The sequence below is a fragment of the Oncorhynchus mykiss genome, chromosome 2 (assembly GCF_057628025.1).
Source record: "Oncorhynchus mykiss isolate SJ-2025 chromosome 2, ASM5762802v1, whole genome shotgun sequence".
NCBI classification, from domain to species: Eukaryota; Metazoa; Chordata; class Actinopteri; order Salmoniformes; family Salmonidae; genus Oncorhynchus; species Oncorhynchus mykiss.
Window position 1 is genome coordinate 69,640,221 of NC_143023.1, and position 23,766 is coordinate 69,663,986.

General features: G+C 43.8%; 1 protein-coding gene across 2 annotated transcripts in view; it reads right to left on the minus strand.

Moving 5' to 3' along the window:
- The window catches only part of LOC110494902 (breast cancer anti-estrogen resistance protein 1), a 111,977-nt gene that overhangs the window by 56,537 nt on the left and 31,674 nt on the right, over positions 1–23,766 (minus strand). The window contains exon 2 of one of the 2 annotated variants that reach the window (XM_036954526.2): positions 14,553–14,597. The exons of the other annotated variant lie outside the window; for it this stretch is intronic. Within the exon in view, the coding sequence (XP_036810421.2) occupies positions 14,553–14,597 (45 nt within the window). The remainder of the gene's footprint in view (positions 1–14,552; positions 14,598–23,766) is intronic. 2 annotated transcript variants of the gene reach the window in all.

Consider the following 23,766-nt stretch of genomic DNA (forward strand, 5'->3'; position numbering starts at 1 on the left):
TGTTGCCCAGCAACAGCCCCAAAACTTCACTGCTCTAGAGGAGATCTGCATGGAGGAATGGGCCAAAATAGCAACAACAGTGTGTGAAAACCTTGTGAAGACTTACAGAAAACGTTTGACATCTGTCATTGCCAACAAAGGGTATATAAGTATTGAGATAAACTTTTGTTATTGACCAAATACTTATTTTCCACCATAATTTGCAAATAAATTCATTAAAAATCCTACGTGATTTTCTGGATTTTTTTTTCAAATTTTGTCTGTCATAGTTGAAGTGTACCTATGATGAAAATTACAGGCCTCTCTCATCTTTTTAAGTAGGAGGGCTTGCATCATTGGTGGCTGACTAAATACTTTTTTGCCCCACTGTACATGGGGTACCAGTACCGACTCGATGTGCAATAGTAAGAGGATATTGAGGTAGATATGCACATATAGGTAGGGGTAAAGTGACTAAGCAACAGGATAGATAATAGACAGTAGCACTGACACCATAGAAATACAATGGATTTTACACAGAATACTACCAAAGACTACAGTATGAAGATAGGCAGAAACTGCTTCTCCAATAATAATCCACTTTCACACTCGTAGGTGATGTCATGGCGACGTTGGCTAGCTAAGCACATGCGTAGAAACACGTCATTGGGTCTAACGGTTGTCTCGCGCCGAACCGCGCATGTGCTGGCCGTCAAATCAAAGGCACTTCTTCAATATAAAGTTGTTTTTTAAGAAAATGAAAACATGTCACTTCCACGAGGTTGGAGTTAAAACATGTTCAATTACTTAAGAGAGTGGCTGGAATCGAGGTTGTGCCTTTAGATTTAGAGAAAATGAACCACTAAAGAATAATTTTTCACTTTTCTCAAATCTCAATTTGACTTCTCAAATCCCAAACCCCGTTCTGGTCTGTTTGGTCTGTTTCGCAGTGTTCCCGAAGGTCTCACGATATTGTGCCTCATATCAAATCAAATGAAATTTTATTTGTCACATACACATGGTTAGCAGATGTTAATGCTAGTGTAGAGAAATGCTTGTGCTTCTAGTTCCGACCATGCAGGAATATCTAACAAGTAATCTAACAATTTCACAACAACTACCTTATACACATAGGTGTAAAGGAATGAATAAGAATATGTACATAAAAATATATGAATGAGCGATGGCCAAACGGCATAGGCAAGATGCAGGAGATGGTATAGAGTACAGTATATACATATGAGATGAGTAATGTAGGGTATGTAAACATTATATAAAGTGGCATTGTTTAAAGTGACTAGTGATACATTTATTACATCCAATTTTTAATTATTAAAGTGGCTAGAGATTTGAGTCAGTATGTTGGCAGCAGCCACTCAATGTTAGTGGTGGCTGTTTAACAGTCTGATGGCCTTGAGATAGAAGCTGTTTTTCAGTCTCTTGTTCCCAGCTTTGATGCACCTGTACTGACCTCGCCTTCTGGATGATAGCGGGGTGAACAGGCAGTGGCTCAGGTGGTTGTTGTCCTTGATAATCTTTATGGCCTTCCTGTGACATTGGGTGGTGTAGGTGTTCTGGAGGGCAGGTAGTTTGCACCCGGTGATGCGTTGTGCAGACCTCACTACCCTCTGGAGAGGCTTACGGTTGTGGGCTGTGCAGTTGCCGTACCAGGCGGTGATACAGCCCAACAGGATGCTCTCGATTGTGCATCTGTAAAAGTTAGTGAGTGTTTGGTGTTTTGAAGGCAAATTTCTTCAGCTTCCTGAGGTTGAAGAGGAGCTGCTGTGCCTACTTCACCACGCTGTCTGTGTGGGTGGACCATTTCAGTTTGTCCATGATGCACCTCTGGGTTTAGAAACTGTGATACTACGATTCCAAGAGTGCATTTCAACTCCCAGGGTGTAATGCACCACCCAGGTCTGCTGGCTGGCTAGTGGCTACTGCTAGCAAACCCAGACAAATGCAAAGTAGTTAAGAAGATGACGCATTAAGAAGGAAAGAAAGAAGCCAAAGGTCCTGAGTCGTATCAATCACCATGGTGATTGAGCTGTTTCACTGAAGTAGACTCACTTCTGGTGCTCAATACACACATACACAGCACAAATTCACACACACACGTGTGAAGTTCAGAGTTTTACATGGTCTCATGGGACTGTTGTCTCATGGGACCCGTACAACAGTCCCAGTCTCTCTCGTCAGACCCTCGGTGAGATCACAGCTATCAATTAAACAGAGAGCCAGTTCAGACACAGAGATTAGACCATCACATCAGAGTCAGACATTACTTCAATTAGACTCCCTCCCCTCCTCCCCTCTCACTACTTAGCTAATGAGCCACCCCCCACCCGGGCCCACTAATCAATACCCCTGGCCCAGGAGAGAAGACCTGAGCCCAGAGTAACAGGCTTAACTACCTGTCAAAATACCACATGGCATAAAGAAAGACATTCAATAAATGGTACACACATAGACCTGTAAACCTGACCAGAGAATATTGCGGTGGTGGCTAAATATCTCAGAAGAAGAAGATATAACAGTGGACTACAAGTCATTAACTGCAGGCACATACAGTTGTACCCGCAGCACATAATTCAGACACATCTCTCAGCTAGACCTTGTGGGTCTGCATGGCTTGCATCTAGGGTCTGTTGGTTCTGTCATTGCTGTGCAGCAGAACACTGGGTCCATTGTGCTGGTGTTGTCCAGACCATAGCTGTCCAACTGCCCATGCATTCCTCACACCTACACACTGAGTGCCTCTCCTGGCCCAGCCTCACCCGCCACAGCCCGGGTCCCTGGCCCCTATGGCCCCCTGCTCCAGCCAGCACGCAGCCTTTGTCACTCACACATTGTACAAATGCCTGAAAACACTGGTTCCCCTTCGCCATGCTCAGACAGAACAGACTTATCATTAAGGAGGACAAGAGATGTAGTTCACCAAATGTGAATAAGGAAATATGGAAATTCTGTTTCCTAGTGAATTGAGGTTATGTTTCTGTCTCTCTGTGAATTCACAGGGAGTACAGAGGTCCTACTGGGACTGTTGCTGGGCAGGACCACAGTCTCTCCAGCTCTCCCTCCACCATCTCCCCAAAACCAGCTCACAATGGTGAATCACGTGGATCACTAATTACTTAATTAACCCCTTAAAAATGACTTATTCAGTAATGTGTGTGATGTTTAGCATTAAATGAGCCTATTCTACAGTGAGATGTTATGAATTTTAGTATAAGCCTATGACAATGTGGATTTTAGTATTCCATAATTGAAATGGATATTTAATCATTATTAGGGTTTGACTAAACCTCAAGCTGTCATTTGTACTGATTAACCCTACTACTGTAAGCCTCTGACTAGTAAGCCGTTATAATTGAAAGGCATTTCTTTTGATTCCAAACAGTTGTATCATGGACACACTCGTATCCAAACTATGCATAATAACAAAGAGTGTCCTGTGGGGAATGGGACCGTGCTGCAAAACTGTGACATCATTCATAGTGGCTGAGAGTGAAACAATGCACATCCTTGTGTTTGACATCCACCCCCCCCCCCCCCCCCCCCCCCCCCCCCGGTCAACAGGAATATTCCTGCAGCTTCGAAGCGCAAAAATAAAAATACTGATTATGTTGTTGTGACTGTGTCAGTCCTGCTGTGCAGTCTGTAACATAAGGCTTTTCAAAGGCTTAAGATGGAAGAGTGGGGAAATCCTCCAAAAACACAGTAATACACTCATCCACAACGAAACACAACCAAGCTTGCTCGCACACGTTGGATGGACAGTGACACACACACACACGCACACGCACACACACACACAGGACAAAGTCTGTCCTCTTACAGGATACAGCGTCAAAGATTCTGAAAGTGTGATCTGACATTTTGGATCTTCGCTCCAGACTGGCAGTTTGAGGGAGGAGACTCTGCTATCTGGGATGCACAGGAAAAAACAAGCTATAGGCTACCATGATAAATTAACAATATTCACTGTAAGTGTTTACAAATCCCCTTCCCCCGAGTAATAGGATTGATCTGAACAGCTTCAACATTCATTTCCATAGATAATTGCATTTGTTTATTCTCTGATTTTATATTTCATTTGTTTTCTTATCAGGAAAGCTTGTTAATACTCTGAGATGATTAAAAACCACAAAGTGAGTATTTCTTTCATCAAAGCTCGCTCCACAAAGCTGCCTGTTCCTCAGTATAAGCGCTCTGAAGCACAGGGGTAATTTCCCTCTCTCTGTTTCGCTGCAATAAAAAGATTAGCATTAATGCGTCAGGAAGCAAATGGCATTATCTCTGTGTGTGGAGAATGGGAGGCTGATTGTATTTCCAGGCTAAACGAGAGAAGATGATCCCTGGAGGGAGTCATTGTTTAGGGAAAAACGTCTTCCTCACTGAGATGCTTAGGCGTTCTGTATGCAGAGGAGAGGAGGTCCAATAGGACCTCAGACTCTCTCAAAATACGCTTTTCCACTGCCAAGTTAATTACATTCTCCTGATCTGCTTTTTCATTTTAATCTCTATTATAGTTGGGTGTCGTTGTGCTGCCATTAGTTCGGCAGCACTTCCACTGAAGAGTAATCAGCTAAAATCTTGTGAAATCTGCTGCCTGGCTCCGGGCTCCGGAGCCAAACACATATACTGAGTTCAGTTAAATCCACCAGAAGAGACAGAACAAATACTACAAGAAATATTATGGTTAAACTCAAATTTACTAATTGATTAAAAAAAGTATAATCTTTGTAAATTATATCATAAATAGGACTGGTGGAGTTATGTCACACATGCAGTTAACAAAAATATCTACATTAGTACATTAGAGTGTCTAGTTTGAGAAACAAATGCCTCACAATTCCTCAACTGGCAGCTTCATTACATAGTACCCGCAAAACACCCGTCTCAAAGTCAACAGTGAAGAGGCGACTCCGGGATACTGGCCTTCTAGGCAGAGTTGCAAAGAAAAAGCCATTTCTCAGACTGGCCAATAAAAATAAAATATTAAGATGGGCAAAGGAACACAGACACTGGACAGAGAAACACTGCCTAGAAGGCCAGCATTCCGGAGTCTCCTCTTCCCTGTTGATATTGAGATGGGTGTTCTGCAGGTACTATTTAATGAAGCTGCCAGTTGAGGACTTGTGAGGCGTCTGTTTCTCAAACTAGACACTCTAATGTACTTGTCCTCTTGCTCAGTTGTGCACCGGGGCCTCCCACTCCTGATTCTATTCTGGTTTGCATTGTTCTATGAAGGGAGTAGTACACTGTGTTGTACCAGATCTTCAGTTTCTTGGCAATTTTTCGCTTGGAATAGCCTTAATTTCTCAGAACAATAATAGACTGACGAGTTTCAGAAGAAGGTTCTTAGTTTCTGGCCATTTTGAGCCTGTAATCGAACCCACAAATGCTGATTCTCCAGATACTCAACTAGTCTAAAGAAGGCCAGTTTTATTGCTTCTTTAATCAGAACAACAGTTTTCAGCTGTGCTAACATAATTGCAAAATAGTTTTCTAATGATCAATTAGCCTTTTAAAATGATAAACTTGGATTAGCTAACACAACGTGCCATTGGAACACAGGTTGGTGGTTGCTGATAATGGGCCTCTGTACGCGTATGTAGATATTCCATAAAAAATCTGCCTTTTCCAGCTACAATAGTTATTTACAACATTAACTATGCCTACACTGTATTTCTGATCAATTTGATGTTATTTTAATGGACAAAAAATTTGCTTTTGACCCCAAACCTTTGAACGGTAGTGTACGGTATACACAAACACACACACAAATACACTCTCACTCACAACATATACACACACACACACAGACAGGAACACACAGTTACACACACAAAAGACACACACAGACATAATTACTAGACACAAGACACACAGACAAAGAAAAACAAACACAGTGTCCCTTCAGTCAGGTTGGAATGTAGGAATGTGGCTCCAACTCTACAATCCACCTAGGGTTACAAAATTCTGTGAATTTTCAATAAATTCCCTGGTTTTCCAGAAATCCTGGTTTGAGGACTATGGATTTCCTACTTATTCCCTACTGATTCAAGGAAACCTCCAACCGGGTCTTCGGGAAATCCGGGGAATTTATTAAACGTTTTATTTTTGCAACCCTAACTCTACCATAACTTCGGACATTCCAACCATCATTTCCAGGAAGGGGACCTTTTCCTATGGGCACAGTGGCAGGACTGAGTCACTACAAAACAATGCAGCTAGGTGGTCACCATCACTAAGCATGTCAAAATAGGCATGACACAATTACTTGTAATATACCTGTAATATTGATGTTTATCACTATAATCTATAGCTTGAACAACACAGCCAAACCATTCTCTGGAGCAGTTGTCTGGAGAATTGGAGATATGTGAAGGATTTCCGCTATGTTCCTTCAAATAACTGCAATAATCCCTTTAGTCATAGGCAGAGTTATATCTCTGAAGATGCCTTTCCCTCTCTCCATCTGCCTGATGTGTGTTTGCATTACTGACTCTGCTCTGTGGTCTTGTATCTGAGGTGTTGGGTGTGAACCGGAGCCCAGCCGTAGCCCTGTATAGATGAAATAACAGGTAGCCCTAGAGAGGTGTTGAGGTGAAAGCACCGGCGCCAGCCATGACAGGCCATCAGTAACTGCCATCTAACGTAATATCATTACAATTCTCACTGAAGTGTGACTACGGTCTAATTTAATTTGATTAGTCAGCTCAGCCATTTGTAACTGTCAACTAGGCTACTGTAATATTACCGCCATACAGCCAAAGCCTCCCTTGTGGATGGGGATCATGGACCAGGCAAGCTTCTTGAGTGAAATATGAGCTATAAATACATGTGTTCAAACGGTAAAGTTTGAATAAAAAAATATGTGTTAATTTCAACACAGGTACACTACCTAACCGTGTTCAAGTGCCACACGGATGTTCCTAGCCCTGTGAAACGATGACAACAGATGACAGCTAATGAGGAATAAGTGAACAGTGTGGGTCAGGGTTCACAGAGCTATAATGAGTTCTGTAGCTATGCACTGTATTCTAATCAGCTTTCTTCGTCATTTAAAAGAGCTCTCGTCTAGTGGAACCATAAAAATAAAAAAGAGACAAAAAACTATTAATTGGAGGAAAATAACATACAGGTCAGAGCTGTTAAAACCTCTCTGGGATATGTGGGACTGTAGCGTCCCACCTCGCCAACAGCCAGTGAAAGTGCAGGGCGCCAAATTCAAAACAACAAAAATCTCATAATTAAAATTCCTCAAGCATACAAGTATTTTACACCATTTTAAAGATAACATTCTCATTAATCCAGCCACAGTGTCTGATTTCAAAAATGCTTTACAGCGAATGCACCACAAACGATTATGTTAGGTCACCACCAAGTCACAGAAAAACACAGCCATTTTTACAGCCAAAGAGAGGAGTCACAAAAAGCACAAATAGAGGTAAAATTAATTACTAACCTTTGATGATCTTCATCAGATGACACTCATCGGACTTCATGTTACACGTATGTATGTTTTGTATGTATGTTTTGTTCGATAAAGTGCATATTTATATCAAACGATCTCATTTTATATTGGCGTGTTACGTTCAGTAGTTCTAAAACATCTGGTGATTGTGCAGAGAGCCACATCTATTTACAGAAATACTCATTATAAATGTTGATGAAAATACAACTGTTATACATGGAATTAGAGATATACTTCTCCTTAATGCAACCGCTGTGTCAGATTTCAAAATAACTTTACGGAAAAAGCAAACCATGCAATAATCTGAGTACAGCTTTCAGACAACAAAGCAGCCAAAAAGATATCCGCCATATTGGGTAGTCAACATTAGTCATTAATAGCATTATAAATATTCACTTACCTTTGATGATCTTCATCAGAATGCACTCCCAGGAATCGCAGTTCCACAATAAATGTTTGTTTTGTTTGATGATGTCCATCATTTATGTCCAAATAGCTTCTTTTGTTAGGGCATTTGGTAAACAAATCCAAAAGCGCGTTCAGGTCCCGCCGAACGTCGGACGAAAAGTTCAAAAAGTTCCGTTACAGCCCGTAGAAACTTGTCAAACTAAGTATAAAATCAATCTTTAGGATGTTTTTATCATAAATGTTCAATAATGTTCCAACCGGAGAATTCCATTGTCTGTAGAAAAGCAATGGAACGAGAGCGAACTCTCTCGTGACCGCGCCTCAGAGCCTGTGGCAATCTGCCAGACACCTGACTCATTCCTCTCTCATCCGGCCCCCTTCACAGTAGAATCCTCAAACAAAGTTCAAAAGACTGTTGACATCTAGTGGAAGCCTTAGGAAGTGCAACATAACCAATAGCCCACTGTATCTACAGGCTGAGTTTAAAAAAACTACAAGCCTCAGATTTCCCACTTCCTGGTTGGATTTTTCTCAGGTTTTCGCCTGCCATATGAGTTCTGTTATACTCACAGACATTATTCAAACAGTTTTAGAAACTTCAGAGTGTTTTCTATCCAATACTACTAATAATATGCATATTAGCATCTTTGACAGAGTAGCAGGCAGTTTACTCTGGGCACCTTATTCATCCAAGCTACTCAATACTGCCCCCCGGTCACCAAGAAGTTAACTAACTATTCAACAGATATCAGGGCTGAGCAAAGAGAAATGTATACAGAGATACATAGGTACTGTATACTGTATATGGCTCTGGGGATGAGAGCGCACTACTGCCCCCTTGGAGATTACACAAATCAAGGTAACCATGGAATCAGTGGCCACCATAACGTTTGTATTTGTTTATACCGCAAACATAAGACAAGCATCACATAATCACATCCAAATGTCCTTGCAGTATAACCAAAGAGATCTATGTAATTGGACAGCCTTCGACCAAATTAGCACATGGTGCCAACCAGTCGTTGATTTTCCAGGACACTACTGGCCCCTCTTAGGTATGTTAGTGATCTGGTGAAGTGACAGGAGTGAAACGTGGTCAATGTCTCTGTCCTGTGTTTGTCCTACAAGGCCAAAGTGGTGTAAGGTCAGGCATGTTCACCTTGCGGCTATCACCCTGAGGGCCATCCATTACCCCTGTGAGGTCCACAACCTCTAAGGTTCGCTGGCTCCACTACAGCCCAGTGAAACATGACACTCATTCATCAGGGCCTGGAATGTGTGTTAGTGAGAAACAAGAGGTGGAGGGACCACTGTTTTAACAAGAAGATTTAAGACCAGGTAGGCTGGCGGCTGTAGTGGGGACAAATCATCTGACGACCCACCCCACTGACTATCCCTCTCTGTCTATGACACGGACGAGGTCAGGGGTCAGTCAGATCCGGCGTTGTGATCGGTGCGTTCCACTGAGCTTTGTGAAAGAGGAGGCGGTGTGTGTCAGAGCTGCATGGGGAATAACGCTGTCTAATGAGCAGATCAGTATCAGCACAGCTCTCTGATGCCTGCTGTGTCGCTAACACCACCGAGACACTTAAACACCAGCTCCCTGCTTCACACACTAACTCACACACTCAGCCTGCCTGCCTGCTTGTGGGATTATTAGGTGAATAGGCGCTTGTGCCAGTCAAACTGAAAGACAGGCCGGGCTAATAAACTAATTAGTGGCTTGGATAGCATGGAGGTGAAAGGGCTCTTAGACCTCACATAGATGAATTGTAAGGAAACAGACACACTATTCACAGTGCTGGTGAACACATACAGTAGGCATACTGTAGTGGCCACACTGCCAACGGCACCACTTCACTGGAACCAACTATTCGTCCATGCCTTGATGTCACCCTCTAGACAAAGCCACCATGCACATTCATCTCCTTGTCTTGTCTCTCACCCCCTGGAATAGGAATGACATCATACACAATACATTTGGAATGGCAAATGAGATTGCTAGGCTGTGTTCCACTTCCAAGAGGCAAAAACACTGGGGGGGCACTGGAATTCATTGGACAATTTGGAGGCTCCACTTTCAGACAGCAGGAGGTGCTTCGACAGTCAATCCCAACCCCAGAGCCAAGGCAGCAAGAGCACTGTCTACAACCACAGTAGGAGCACATCCTGGTGTCATTATCTCTGGGTGGTGGGGTCAGAACCAACGCAGCCTGGGAAATTGCTATAAAACCTGTGAACGCCTCTAACAGACTGTAGTGTAGAGAATACAGATTGTGGTATTACAGCCCATCACCATGGAGTTCAGTGAATATGAAGAGAGTTATAATCAAAATGATGACAGGGACAAGAAGGACTGATGGACAGGGACCTTACAGGCTGATAGTGGACCATGAAGCAACCCCTGTGCAGTGTCACTGTTGTGTTGTACCCTTCCTCTGCTAATGTTGTAGTACCCTCCCTCTACTAACGCTGTAGTACCCTCCCTCTACTAACGCTGTAGTACCCTCCCTCTACTAACGCTGTAGTACCCTCCCTCTACTAATGCTGTAGTACCCTCCCTCTACTAATGCTGTTCTACCCTCCCTCTACTAATGTTGTAGTACCCTCCCTCTACTAATGTTGTAGTACCCTCCCTCTCCTAATGCTGTTGTACCCTCCCTCTACTAATGCTGTAGTACCCTCCCTCTCCTAATGCTGTAGTACCCTCCCTCTGCTAATGCTGTTGTACCCTCCCTCTGCTAATGCTGTAGAACCCTCCCTCTACTAATGCTGTAGTACCCTCCCTCTACTAATGCTGAAGTACCCTCCCTCTGCTAATGATGTTGTACCCTCCCTCTGCTAATGCTGTTGTACCCTCGCTCTACTAATGCTGTAGTACCCTCCCTCTGCTAATGCTGTTGTACCCTCCCTCTGCTAATGCTGTAGTACCCTCGCTCTACTAATGCTGTAGTACCCTCCCTCTACTAATGCTGTAGTACCCTCCCTCTGCTAATGCTGTTGTACCCTCCCTCTGCTAATGCTGTAGTACCCTCCCTCTACTAATGCTGTAGTACCCTCCCTCTGCTAATGCTGTTGTACCCTCCCTCTGCTAATGCTGTTGTACCCTCCCTCTGCTAATGTTGTAGTACCCTCCCTCTACTAATTCTGTAGTACCCTCCCTCTACTAATGCTGTAGTACCCTCCCTCTACTAATGCTGTTGTACCCTCCCTCTGCTAATGTTGTAGTACCCTCCCTCTACTAACGCTGTAGTACCCTCCCTCTACTAATGCTGTAGTACCCTCCCTCTCCTAATGCTGTAGTACCCTCCCTCTACTAATGCTGTAGTACCCTCCCTCTACTAACGCTGTAGTACCCTCCCTCTACTAATGCTGTAGTACCCTCCCTCTCCTAATGTTGTAGTACCCTCCCTCTACTAATGTTGTAGTACCCTCCCTCTGCTAATGCTGTAGTACCCTCCCTCTACTAATGCTGTAGTACCCTCCCTCAGCTAATGCTGTAGTACCCTCCCTCTCCTAATGCTGTAGTACCCTCCCTATACTAATGCTGTAGTACCCTCCCTCTCCTAATACTGTAGTACCCTCCCTCTCCTAATGCTGTAGTACCCTCCCTCTCCTAATGCTGTTGTACCCTCCATCTACTAATGCTGTTGTACCCTCCCTCTCCTAATGCTGTTGTGTTGTACCCTCCCTCTCCTAAAGCTGTTGTGTTGTACCCTCCCTCTCCTAATACTGTTGTGTTGTACCCTCCCTCTCCTAAAGCTGTTGTGTTGTACCCTCCTTCTCCTAATGCTGTTGTGTTGTACCCTCCCTCTCCTAATGCTGTTGTGTTGTACCCTCCCTCTCCTAATGCTGTTGTGTTTTACCCTCCCTCTCTTAATGCTGTTGTGTTTTACCCTCCCTCTCTTAATGCTGTTGTGTTGTACCCTCCCTCTCCTAATGCTGTTGTGTTGTACCCTCCCTCTCCTAATGCTGTTGTGTTGTACCCTCCCTCTCCTAATGCTGTTGTGTTGTACCCTCCCTCTCCTAATGCTGTTGTGTTGTACCCTCCCTCTCCTAATGCTGTTGTGTTGTACCTTCCCTCTCCTAATAGTGTTGTGTTGTACCCTCCCTCTCCTAATGCAATGCTGTTTTACCCTCCCTCTCCTAATGCTGTTGTACCCTCCCTCTCCTAATACTGTTGTGTTGTACCCTCCCTCTCCTCATAGTGTTGTGTTGTACCCTCCCTCTCCTAATGCTGTTGTACCCTCCCTCTCCTAAAGCTGTTGTGTTGTACCCTCCCTCTCCTAATGCTGTTGTGTTGTACCCTCCCTCTCCTAATGCTGTTGTACCCTCCCTCTCCTAATGCTGTTGTGTTGTACCCTTCCTCTCCTAATGTTGTTGTGTTGTACCCTCCCTCTTTTAATGCTGTTGTGTTGTGCCCTCCCTCTCCTAATGCTGTTGTGTTGTACCCTCCCTCTCCTAATGCTGTTGTGTTGTACCCTCCCTCTCCAAAATCTGTTGTGTTGTACCCCCCCTCTCCTCATAGTGTTGTGTTGTACCCTCCCTCTCCTAATGCTGTTGTACCCTCCCTCTCCTAATGCTGTTGTGTTGTACCCTCCCACTCCTAATGCTTTTGTGTTGTACCCTCCCTCTCCAAAAGCTGTTGTGTTGTACCCTCCCTCTCCTAATGCTGTTGTGTTGTACCCTCCCTCTCCTAATGCTGTTGTGTTGTACCCTCCCTCTCCTAATGCTGTTGAGTTGTACCCTCCCTCTTCTAATGCTGTTGAGTTGTACCCTCTCTCTTCTAATGCTGTTGTGTTGTACCCTCCCTCTCCTAATGCTGATGTGTGGTACCCTCCCTCTTCTAACGCTGTTGTGTTGTACCCTCCCTCTCCTAATGCTGTTGTGTTGTACCCTCCCTCTCCTAATGCTGTTGTGTTGTACCCTCCCTCTTCTAATGCTGTTGTGTTGTACCCTCCCTCTTCTAATGCTGTTGTGTTGTACCCTCCCTCTCCTAATGCTGTTGAGTTGTACCCTCCCTCTTCTAATGCTGTTGTGTTGTACCCTCCCTCTCCTAATGCTGTTGTGTTGTACCCTCCCTCTCCTAATGCTGTTGAGTTGTACCCTCTCTCTTCTAATGCTGTTGTGTTGTACCCTCCCTCTCCTAATGCTGATGTGTGGTACCCTCCCTCTTCTAACGCTGTTGTGTTGTACCCTCCCTCTCCTAATGCTGTTGTGTTGTACCCTCCCTCTCCTAATGCTGTTGTGTTGTACCCTCCCTCTCCTAATGCTGATGTGTTGTACCCTCCCTCTTCTAATGCTGTTGTGTTGTACCCTCCCTCTCCTAATGCTGTTGTGTTGTACCCTCCCTCTCCTAATGCTGTTGTGTTGTACCCTCCCTCTCCTAATGCTGTTGTACCCTCCCTCTCCTAAGGCTGTTTTAATCCCATCACATTGTTATTTGCACAGCCGCTTGGAGACAGCGTGGGAAGAAATTAGCAGTGTTTAATCAGCCCTAGATCAGATCTGCTTAAGGAATGAAGAACGCCTTGGCTGATGAGCTGGCAATTGGAGCTTCATTTAGAGGCCATGGCTGAAATAGAGCCCTGCACAGTGGGAGCCGCCATTAGAGAGCTGACGGGGCGCACAGCACTGCCACACAACCAAGTATAGCTCCGAGAGAAAAAGAGAGAGAAAGAGAAAAGAGGAGAGTGGGAAGAGGAAGGATAAGAACAAGGAAAGTTGAAATGAGTAGTGACTAGAGTGTAGGGGAGATTGATTAAAAGATAGAGGGAGCGATAGGATGGATGGAAGGGATGGAGATGAGAGCAAAAGGGAAGCCACACAGAAAAGAATAGCAGCCTCTACACAGTTTCAGCTCGAGAAGAGGCACCAGCCCAGCTAACAACAAATGTTCCCCCAACTTTAGAGAACGTTCCCTTAAGAGTCTCATTAGGTCATTAAATAACATTTTTAGAGGAATGTTCCTGTGATGTACAAGGATGTCTCCAAGAGACCATCCCCTTAATGTCAAATACATCTTACCCAGAACTTTAAGATCGTATGTTCTGAGAACATGGCAACCATGTTCTGTGTATGTTTGGTGGGATGTTGATGAAATATTCTCTTAACCCATAGAAAACTGGACACATGTATGTTCTTGCAGCATCCCATGAAACGTGTCTAGAACATTAATATGGGATATTCTGAGAACATGGTAAGCACGTTCTGGGTATGTTTTGTTTGAAATGAAGGGAAAACGCCAAAACATGCTAAAAAGGTTCTCAGAAGATTTTTGCTAGCATAGATATAATGTTCCCATAACTAACGGAAAACTGGACACTCAACCATTACAGGAACATTACGGGTAACATTACAAAATCGTTCTTTCTCCCTAGAATTGCTAGTTGGGAGGTCAGTGGATGTCTGGAGGCAGTGGTACACTTAGCAATTAATCATCACTGTAAACACGCAGTAGAGAACCCACATTCATGCACAGTGCACACATCATTGACGTTTAGCTAGAACACCAATCAAACTGGTTAACCAAACTGCTCCACGCTCCAAAAAGTCATCTCTCTGGTTAGTCCTGTGTTACATCTGGCCCTGGCTCATTTCTATAACAGGTTCAAGGTTCAGTTGTATATTCATCAACCCGTCAATAGTCAGTACTGATCACACCATGCAGTACTGTACCTACCTCTGATGATGCCCCCTGCAGGCAGTCAAACATTCTACAGAACACCTGGGAAGGAGGAAGTGATGAGATGACAATAATAAGTCAGGGAAGCGAGCGACACAAACATGCCCATCTTCATTTCATGCTAATTCTGTTTGGGAAAGCAGTGAAGCACCAACATCCCAGTGTCTGCGAGCATAAGCGTGAGTGTGAGCGTGTGTCAGGACCTAACTTCCTAACCTGTCAAGTCCTGTTCATATTTCATCGTTATGAATCTTGTTCTGGTGGCAGCTCTGCAGAGTGGTCACTAGCTGTCGCAGCCACAAAGTCATCAAATCTGATTTTAAACCTAACCCTAACCTTATATCTAACCTTAACCACACTGCTAACCCTATTGCCTAACCTTAAATGAAGACTGAAAAGCACATTTTAGTTGTCATGAATTTTTACAATATAGCAAATTTTGACTTTGCAGCTGGTTTGTCTAAGGTAAAATCTCTCAGTTCTGCCTCCAAGACAAGACTCAAGACAATAAACGTCAACATGCAAATGTGCCAGGAAATATTCCACCCTGTAGTAACATGCTATCATTGAGTGTGTAAAATGTATTGTTAACCTCTCCCAAACAGTCTCTAAGGTCTTCCTGTGGCTGCGGTGATAAGGTGTTGGGGAGGGGAAGCCCCTGGTGACTCTTGCTGAGAGAGGTAACAGTACAGTAGAGTGCTGGGAGATAAGGGCTGATGAAACAACCTGCTGTTGACACAGCTGGCCTAGCCACCTCTGATCTGCTCTGTTTTATCTCTTTGTCTTTCATTACTCCAAAGCAACAAGGCCCTTTGAACCAACACAGACACAACCTGGCCTAAATACCTTTTCCAGGTTTAGAGAACAACTGCCAAAAAGTGTTAGTGTCACTGTTAGAAAGCTTTGGCTAATGTAGCATAGTGAACTAGACAGGTGAGAAGGTATTTAAGTGTGCATTATGGGAACAAACTAATAGATATCTGGTAATGTTTCAGGTGTCCATGCGTCAAGCAAACAGCACAAAAGACTGTTTGAACTGTCTGAGGAACAATAGCAGTCAGTGCTCCACCTCGGCACCCTATTATTACGCCCCCACACACAGCCAGCCCATCTCCCATGGCACTCCTAGGGACAGGCACCTCAAAGAGACCACAGCCTATATCAGCTTATCACATGACCCAGGTAACTGACCCCCCCCCCTTGCTGAGCCCCACAGTCCTGTTGGTGTCTTTATGGGCCCTGGGAAGCCATTACTCATCACCATGTGTCACCCTGTATGCATCCTCTGTGTCAGGAAAGAGGGCAGGTAATGTCACCCGAGGACTGGAGGGGGAGAGGTAGCGGACAGGAGGGGAAAGCAGAGAAGGGGGAGAGGTAGCGGACAGGAGGGGAAAGCAGGAGGGGAGAGGGAGGGGACAGGAGGGAGGGGACAGGGAGGGGACAGGAGGGAGGGGACAGGAGGGGAAAGCAGGAGGGGAGAGGGAGGGGACAGGAGGGAGGGGACAGGAGGGGAAAGCAGGAGGGGAGAGGGAGGGGACAGGGAGGGGACAGGGAGGGGGCAGGAGGGGAAAGCAGGAGGGGAGAGAGAAGGGGGAGAGGGAGGGAGAATCATCTCCTGTGGAAAGGCATAACACCAAACACTAACATGACTACCGGAGAACCACAGGTTCTAAACACCATACTATTACATTTTACACTCTGTGTAATTGTCTCCAAGTGTAAAGCAGTCAATGCCAGGCTGCCTAGTGCCTACCCCATGTTCATCAAATCTCTTCTGCTATAATATGTAGCACACATGAGTGCATACACACACTTGCATTACGTTTCTGCACCCACACAGTGATGTTCCTTAGAGGAGGAAGGGGAGGACCATCCTCCATAAAAATAAAAATAGTGAAACATTAAAAAAGTTATCCTTTTTTGATGAAACTTTACTAAATATATTCACATTGGTTAGAGCCTGTAAGTAAGCATTTCACTGTAAGGTTGTATTTATTGTATTTATTTATTATTCTTAGTTTACCTTTCAATTACTTAGCTAGCTAATGTAGCCTACTCAACAACCTGACTCAGAGAGGAAGGCTATTTATGTTAACTAGCTGGGTAAGGCTATCCAACACCGCAACTCTTCCAAGTCAAGGTAAGCTTTATTAAATGTTTTTCCACCGGGGCCCAGCAGTGTATCCTCTAAACTGCTTGCTGTACACTGTACTGGTTGATTGTACACATGGATTGGATTGTGGGTTTACTAACGCATTAGTTCTAGTAGCTATGTTGACTATGACATTAGCTAATATGATGACAACGATATAGGCTGTGTAGCAGTTAGTGGTTATGGTATAAAGGTTTGGCTTGGAGAGTTTTTTTTGTCTGCCACAGACAGCTGTTGTGCTGTGCACTGAAGTCTACAAGTGAATGGAAAAGGTGAGAGGAGGAAAATGCGTAGATGCTAGAAGGAGTTATACAACGAGCAAAGTGATGATGCTGTATACGGCTGCTATGAAAGTGAACTGTGTGTGCGGGTGATCAGTCTGCGATTCTGTTGCAAAATGTTTCTTAACCTTTTACTGCAGTAGGCTAAATCAGGGTCACACAGAGTGATTATTGGTCGTCTTGAACAAATCTACTGTGAAACAAAAGCATACACCTCATACACGTGGTTATGGGCTTAAAAAACAGAAGACACCTGTACCATCTCAGGTATAGAGTTGAAATGTATTACATTTTGAGTTTGTATCCCAATATTACACTTTATATACATCACAGAAGACTGAATTATAACAAAACGAAACGGGGATGGACCTACCCTATTTTGTACATTCAGTTTTGCAGATGTTTGAATTAATCATTACACCCCAGATCAGCTAGATGCAGGCAAAAGTGTGCAAGGCAGTATTGAATGTGTCACTGTCTGTCACGTTGAGTACTCTCGACCTGGGCAAATTCAAGTATTATGTAGTAAACTAAACCTATCGATGTTACATTGAGCTGGGTGAATGGAATATGAATTACAGTCATCCAATATGCTGTAATTGAAATAAGGCCATACTCATTAAAAAAATGGTGCTCCCTAATAGTAAACAGCACCGACCACCACTGACTGACACACACACACTAAACAGAGAGAGAGACTAGCACATTGCTGCTTCTGCTGACACAGGCCTCGGGGTCAGAGAGAGAGGTTACTATGACTACCAGCCCTGAAGGACCCTTTGAGACAGACCGGTCTGTCCAGTTCTGCTGATAAGACAATCGATGTGGCGCTCCGCATTCTTCTGTGGCGATCCATCAGCACAGGTCACACGCAACACGCCACAATGATTATACATGGGCTATGTCCTCTAACCCACTGCTCATTCTTCATCCTCTCTACACAACACATAGCACAGGTTGTCTCACTGGACCCAACAGAGCTGCCTCAGAACACCTACAGCTAGCTCCACTAATCACACTGCCGTCAGAGCATAAAGTATGCCTGAAAACACCTACTGCTGTTGTGGGACTCTGTAGGTTTTAACAGAGTAAAATATAGTTAAATGTAGCAGTGTTTTCTCTCTGGTAAAACAAACAGTGACGACGGTCAGCCAGAAAGCAGGTCAAGTAAACACGTCCAATCAGCACTTTAGGGAGCGCAGGCCCTCTGATAATGCATCTCAGCCTCCTCCAATTAGCACTGCTCTGGGGCGGAGGGAGGGAGGGATGAGAAGGGAGGGAGGCAAGAAGGGATGGAGGTGAGGAAGGAGGGGGAGAGGAGGGTGGGAGATGCAGCACATTATGGTATAACGATGTTGTAGCATCACTGTTTACAAAAAAATATCTAGTCACTATGTTCCATATTAATAACCGTTTCTAGCATTTGGGTTGTACAATTATTTGAATACATTTAAAGGACGCATTAAAGCAGTCTGCAGATTCTGATTTTAAGCCTCAGACACACCAACTTTCTGTTGATCACATAGCGCAGATCGTATGTCGATCAGCCTCTTTAAAAATACTCCACACCACAAGGTGGCAGTTGCTTTTTTAAAGCAATGTTTGGCTTGTGACTGCTGTTGATAGCTAATTTTAGCTAACTAGCAAGCTGCGCCAATGTCACAGATAGAACCAGGGGAGCAACTTTGGTTTGGTTTTAGAAGTGGGGGGGACAAAGCCAACTCCTACTTTGGCCGCCTTTCCTTCCAGTTCTCTGCTGCTAATGACTGGAACGAATTGCAAAAATCACTGACGTTAGAGACTTATATCTCCCTCTCTAACTTTAAACATCAGCTGTCAGAGCAGCTTACCGATCTCTGCAGAGCAGCCTACAGCGGAAAATGGCCATGGCTATTGTCAAACTTGTCATTTTTGTTGAAAAATATTTTGAGCTTGTAATGTATCATAATGCATCTTTGAAAATTAGCAACAACATACCTAATGAATACAACACAGTGTTGGTGACAACCCCGTCTCAAAAACTAACGTATTTTGACATTATGCGATTATTGTGCCCAGCCCTACATCACAGGGCAATGTGGATAGAGAGGGAGAAAAAAGAAGGCAGGTTGAGCAGAGCTAGAACGCTGCATCCCTGAGAGCACATGAGCAAGAGGCGCAGAGAGAGCTTTTTATACCTCCTCATAAGTGGAGTAGGCTAATTGGAAAATTAGTCCTACTTTAAATCAAAATAATAACAATAGCATTTCCTGGCCCTGCTTATTCAGAGATGGAAACTTTTCAAAAGGCTATGTCAGCCCACGCAGGGGAAACGCTTTTACATATTCACCTCTAGGAAGGAGGGGCCTAAATACTGGGAGGACACTGACTGGGGAGCATACTGACAAAGACATTTCATTTCTGGTTCTTCAGTGAATGTTTGTTGTCCAGCAGCAGCATCCCGTCAGGATTTAAAGGGGGAGCAGTGGGATGGGGTTTGTGCGGAGGAGGAGATGGAATGAGGGCTGGCTGGAATGAGATTTGTGTTAACGCTGATTTAGAGTCCCTCAGACCAACGTCAATCAATTGTCAGGGCCAGAGCCTGTAAGAAGCCTGAGAGGACTGGGGGGGGATTAAGGCTGTGAGTTCACAGATGGCACCAAGGTCATCTATTCTCAGGAGAGCACTGCAAAAAGTGAAATAAAGCAAGCCTAAATATCTTATATTGAGTGATAATTCACTTTAAATTTGTTTTTGTTTTCTTGTTTTTTTTTTGTACCAAGCTAAATTATCTAACATCAGGTAACCTAAAAAAGTCTTAATACAAATAATTTATCTTATTTTTTTAATTTCGGGAATCTGTTCCAAAGTATTCCCACGCATAATAGATATATATACAGTGCCTTGCAAAAGTATTCGGCCCCCTTGAACTTTGCGACCTTTTGCCACATTTCAGGCTTCAAACATAAAGATATAAAACTGTATTTTTTTGTGAAGAATCAACAACAAGTGGGACACAATCATGAAGTGGAACGACATTTATTGGATATTTCAAACTTTTTTAACAAATCAAAAACTGAAAAATTGGGCGTGCAAAATTATTCAGCCCCCTTAAATTAATACTTTGTAGCGCCACCTTTTGCTGCGATTACAGCTGTAAGTCGCTTGGGGTATGTCTCTATCAGTTTTGCACATCGAGAGACTGAATTTTTTTCCCATTCCTCCTTGCAAAACAGCTCGAGCTCAGTGAGGTTGGATGGAGAGCATTTATGAACAGCAGTTTTCAGTTCTTTCCACAGATTCTCGATTGGATTCAGGTCTGGACTTTGACTTGGCCATTCTAACACCTGGATATGTTTATTTTTGAACCATTCCATTGTAGATTTTGCTTTATGTTTTGGATCATTGTCTTGTTGGAAGACAAATCTCCGTCCCAGTCTCAGGTCTTTTGCAGACTCCATCAGGTTTTCTTCCAGAATGGTCCTGTATTTGGCTCCATCCATCTTCCCATCAATTTTAACCATCTTCCCTGTCCCTGCTGAAGAAAAGCAGGCCCAAACCATGATGCTGCCACCACCATGTTTGACAGTGGGGATGGTGTGTTCAGCTGTGTTGCTTTTACGCCAAACATAACGTTTTGCATTGTTGCCAAAAAGTTCAATTTTGGTTTCATCTGACCAGAGCACCTTCTTCCACATGTTTGGTGTGTCTCCCAGGTGGCTTGTGGCAAACCTTAAGACACTTGTTATGGATATCTTTAAGAAATGGCTTTCTTCTTGCCACTCTTCCATAAAGGCCAGATTTGTGCAATATACAACTGATTGTTGTCCTATGGACAGAGTCTCCCACCTCAGCTGTAGATCTCTGTAGTTCATCCAGAGTGATCATGGGCCTCTTGGCTGCATCTCTGATCAGTCTTCTCCTTGTATGAGCTGAAAGTTTAGAGGGACGGCCAGGTCTTGGTAGATTTGCAGTGGTCTGATACTCCTTCCATTTCAATATTATCGCTTGCACAGTGCTCCTTGGGATGTTTAAAGCTTGGGAAATGTTTTTGTATCTAAATCCGGCTTTAAACTTCTTCACAACAGTATCTCGGACCTGCCTGGTGTGTTCCTTGTTCTTCATGATGCTCTCTGCGCTTTTAACGGACCTCTGAGACTATCACAGTGCAGGTGCATTTATACGGAGACTTGATTACACACAGGTGGATTGTATTTATCATCATTAGTCATTTAGGTCAACATTGGATCATTCAGAGATCCTCACTGAACTTCTGGAGAGAGTTTGTTGCACTGAAAGTAAAGGGGCTGAATAATTTTGCACATCCACTTTTTCAGTTTTTGATTTGTTAAAAAAGTTTGAAATATCCAATAAATGTTGTTCCACTTCATGATTGTGTCCCACTTGTTGTTGATTCTTCACAAAAAAATACAGTTTTATATCTTTATGTTTGAAGCCTGAAATGTGGCAATCATCTCTGATGGGTGGTCAAATGTTCATGGGCAAGGAATAATTAACTACATCATCTCCACCCCTCAACTAGTATTCTACAGGAGCACAGACACAAGAGACAGACACACCGGTCTCTACATTGCAGATGAGCTGAAGGCAGTCATCAATGACCTTGGACCACAGAAGGTATTTGCACCGGTGACAGACAATGCTGTGAACATGAAGGCTACTTGGTCTAAAAGTGGAGGAGTCCTACCCTGACATCACACCTATTGGCTGTGCTGCTCATGCATTGAATCTGCTCCTCAATGACATCATGGCACTGAAAACAATGGATACACTCTACAAGAGAGCCAAGGAAATGGTTAGGTATGTGAAGGGTCATATAGTGGCAATCTACCTCGTCAAGCAAAGTGAGAAGAATAAGAGCACCACATTGAAGCTACCCAGCAATACCCATTGGGGTGGTGTTGGCATCATGTTTGACATTCTCCTGGAGGGGAAGGAGTCTCTCAAAGAAATGTCCATATCACAGTCTACCGATATGGACAGCCCCATCAAGAGGATCCTCCTGGATTATTTAATTCCTGAAACCTATAGCAGTAGCCATTGCACAGATTGAGGGAGACAATGCCATCCTGTCGGATGTTCAGATTCTGCTTCAGATGTAAGAGTACAAAACCGTACCGCCCTGCCCTGCCCACTTCACTGTTGCTCCAAGCACTGGAAACTGCAGTTCTGAAATTAAGACTCCTGTCTGAAGCCCATACACGCCTCAGCATACATGTTGGACCCTAAGTTTGCTGGCACCTGTCTGGTGCAGAGATCAAGAAGGCCTATAGTATCATCACTACTGTGTCTCACCACCTTGGCCTGGATGAGGGCAAGGTTCTTGGCAGTCTGGCAAAGTACACTTCCAAGCAAGGGCTTTGGGATGGAGATGCAATATGGCAGTTGTGCCAACATATCTCATCAGCCACCTGGTGGAAGGGACTTTGCGGATCTGAGGCTCTTTCCCCTGTTGCCTCCATCATCCTCCAAATCCCACCAACATCAGCTGCCTCAGAGCGCAACTGGTCCTTGTTTGGGAAGACACACACCAAAACACGCAACAGGCTGACCAATACAAGGGTTGAAAAATCGGTGGCCATCCGGTCAAATTTGAGGCTTTTTGAGCCTGACAACGAGCCATCATCAACGAGGTTGGAAAGTGACATTGAAGATGAGGCCTCAGAGTCTGATGTTCAAGAGGTGGACATTGAGGAGGTCCAGGGAGAAGACATGGAAGCCTGAGAGGAAGACAACCAAAGCTTTAGTATCTAGACTATCATTAGTTGAAAATGTTTTAGGGAGATGCGATGGAATCATTGTGGATCATTCAATATTCCCTTTTTTTTTGTTGTTCAGTGAAATCATCAAATGTGAAGAGTCAACTCATTTAATTAAAGTTAAATTCGTAACTAAATTGTTTTTTAACATTTCTATTGGAAGAATTTAATAATTTGCAATTATGTCTGCTTATGATTTATGTTTCTGTCTCCATATGAGATGGTAAATATATCCATTACAAAAAAAGAAAAAAACTCCATCCAATGCAAAAATATACATTTAAATGGTATTAATATTAATTTGCATATATTTCCATTCATTCCCATATATTCCCGTTATTTCCCATGGAAAGTTTCACGTCTGAATATTCCACAAAATTTACCAACATAACTAATAAAACGTTAAACTTGAAACGTTGGAGGAGGAGCTGAAAAATAATACTGCTGCAAAAGCTCTGTTGAAGCTCAGTGCACACATGGCTGCATGCACACTCTACAGCGTTGCAGCGGGGGCCAGCCATCTCTCTCACACACACACACACACACACACACACACACACACACACACACACACACACACAAACACACACACACTGGTTGTAGCTAGCTAAAGCCTGTGTAGCAGAATGAGAGATATGACAGGCTGAGGCCAAGGGCAGGTAGTGCCAGTAGGGTGACTTTGCGGGACATTTGTCGGACAGTGTAGCCTACATGTACCTACACACCCCTGCCACGCCTTACTCTGCTTATCTTAATTGGCGTAAGGTCAAAATCGAAGTAAGCATACACCGATTAAAACACCTGTTTTTCTGAGCAATCTTTCAAATTATAAAAACATGTAAACACCTTAATCGGCGTTCCAGCGGTGTATTTGATCCGCACATGTGCTAGCACCAGCCGAGCGAGCCTCCATCTTTAGCATGTGTGAAGTCAGTTCAAATTAACATATACGTCTTAGAAGTAGTTTTCACATACATACTTTATACGTCCAAACTCCAAATCAAATGATTCCCAAAGGT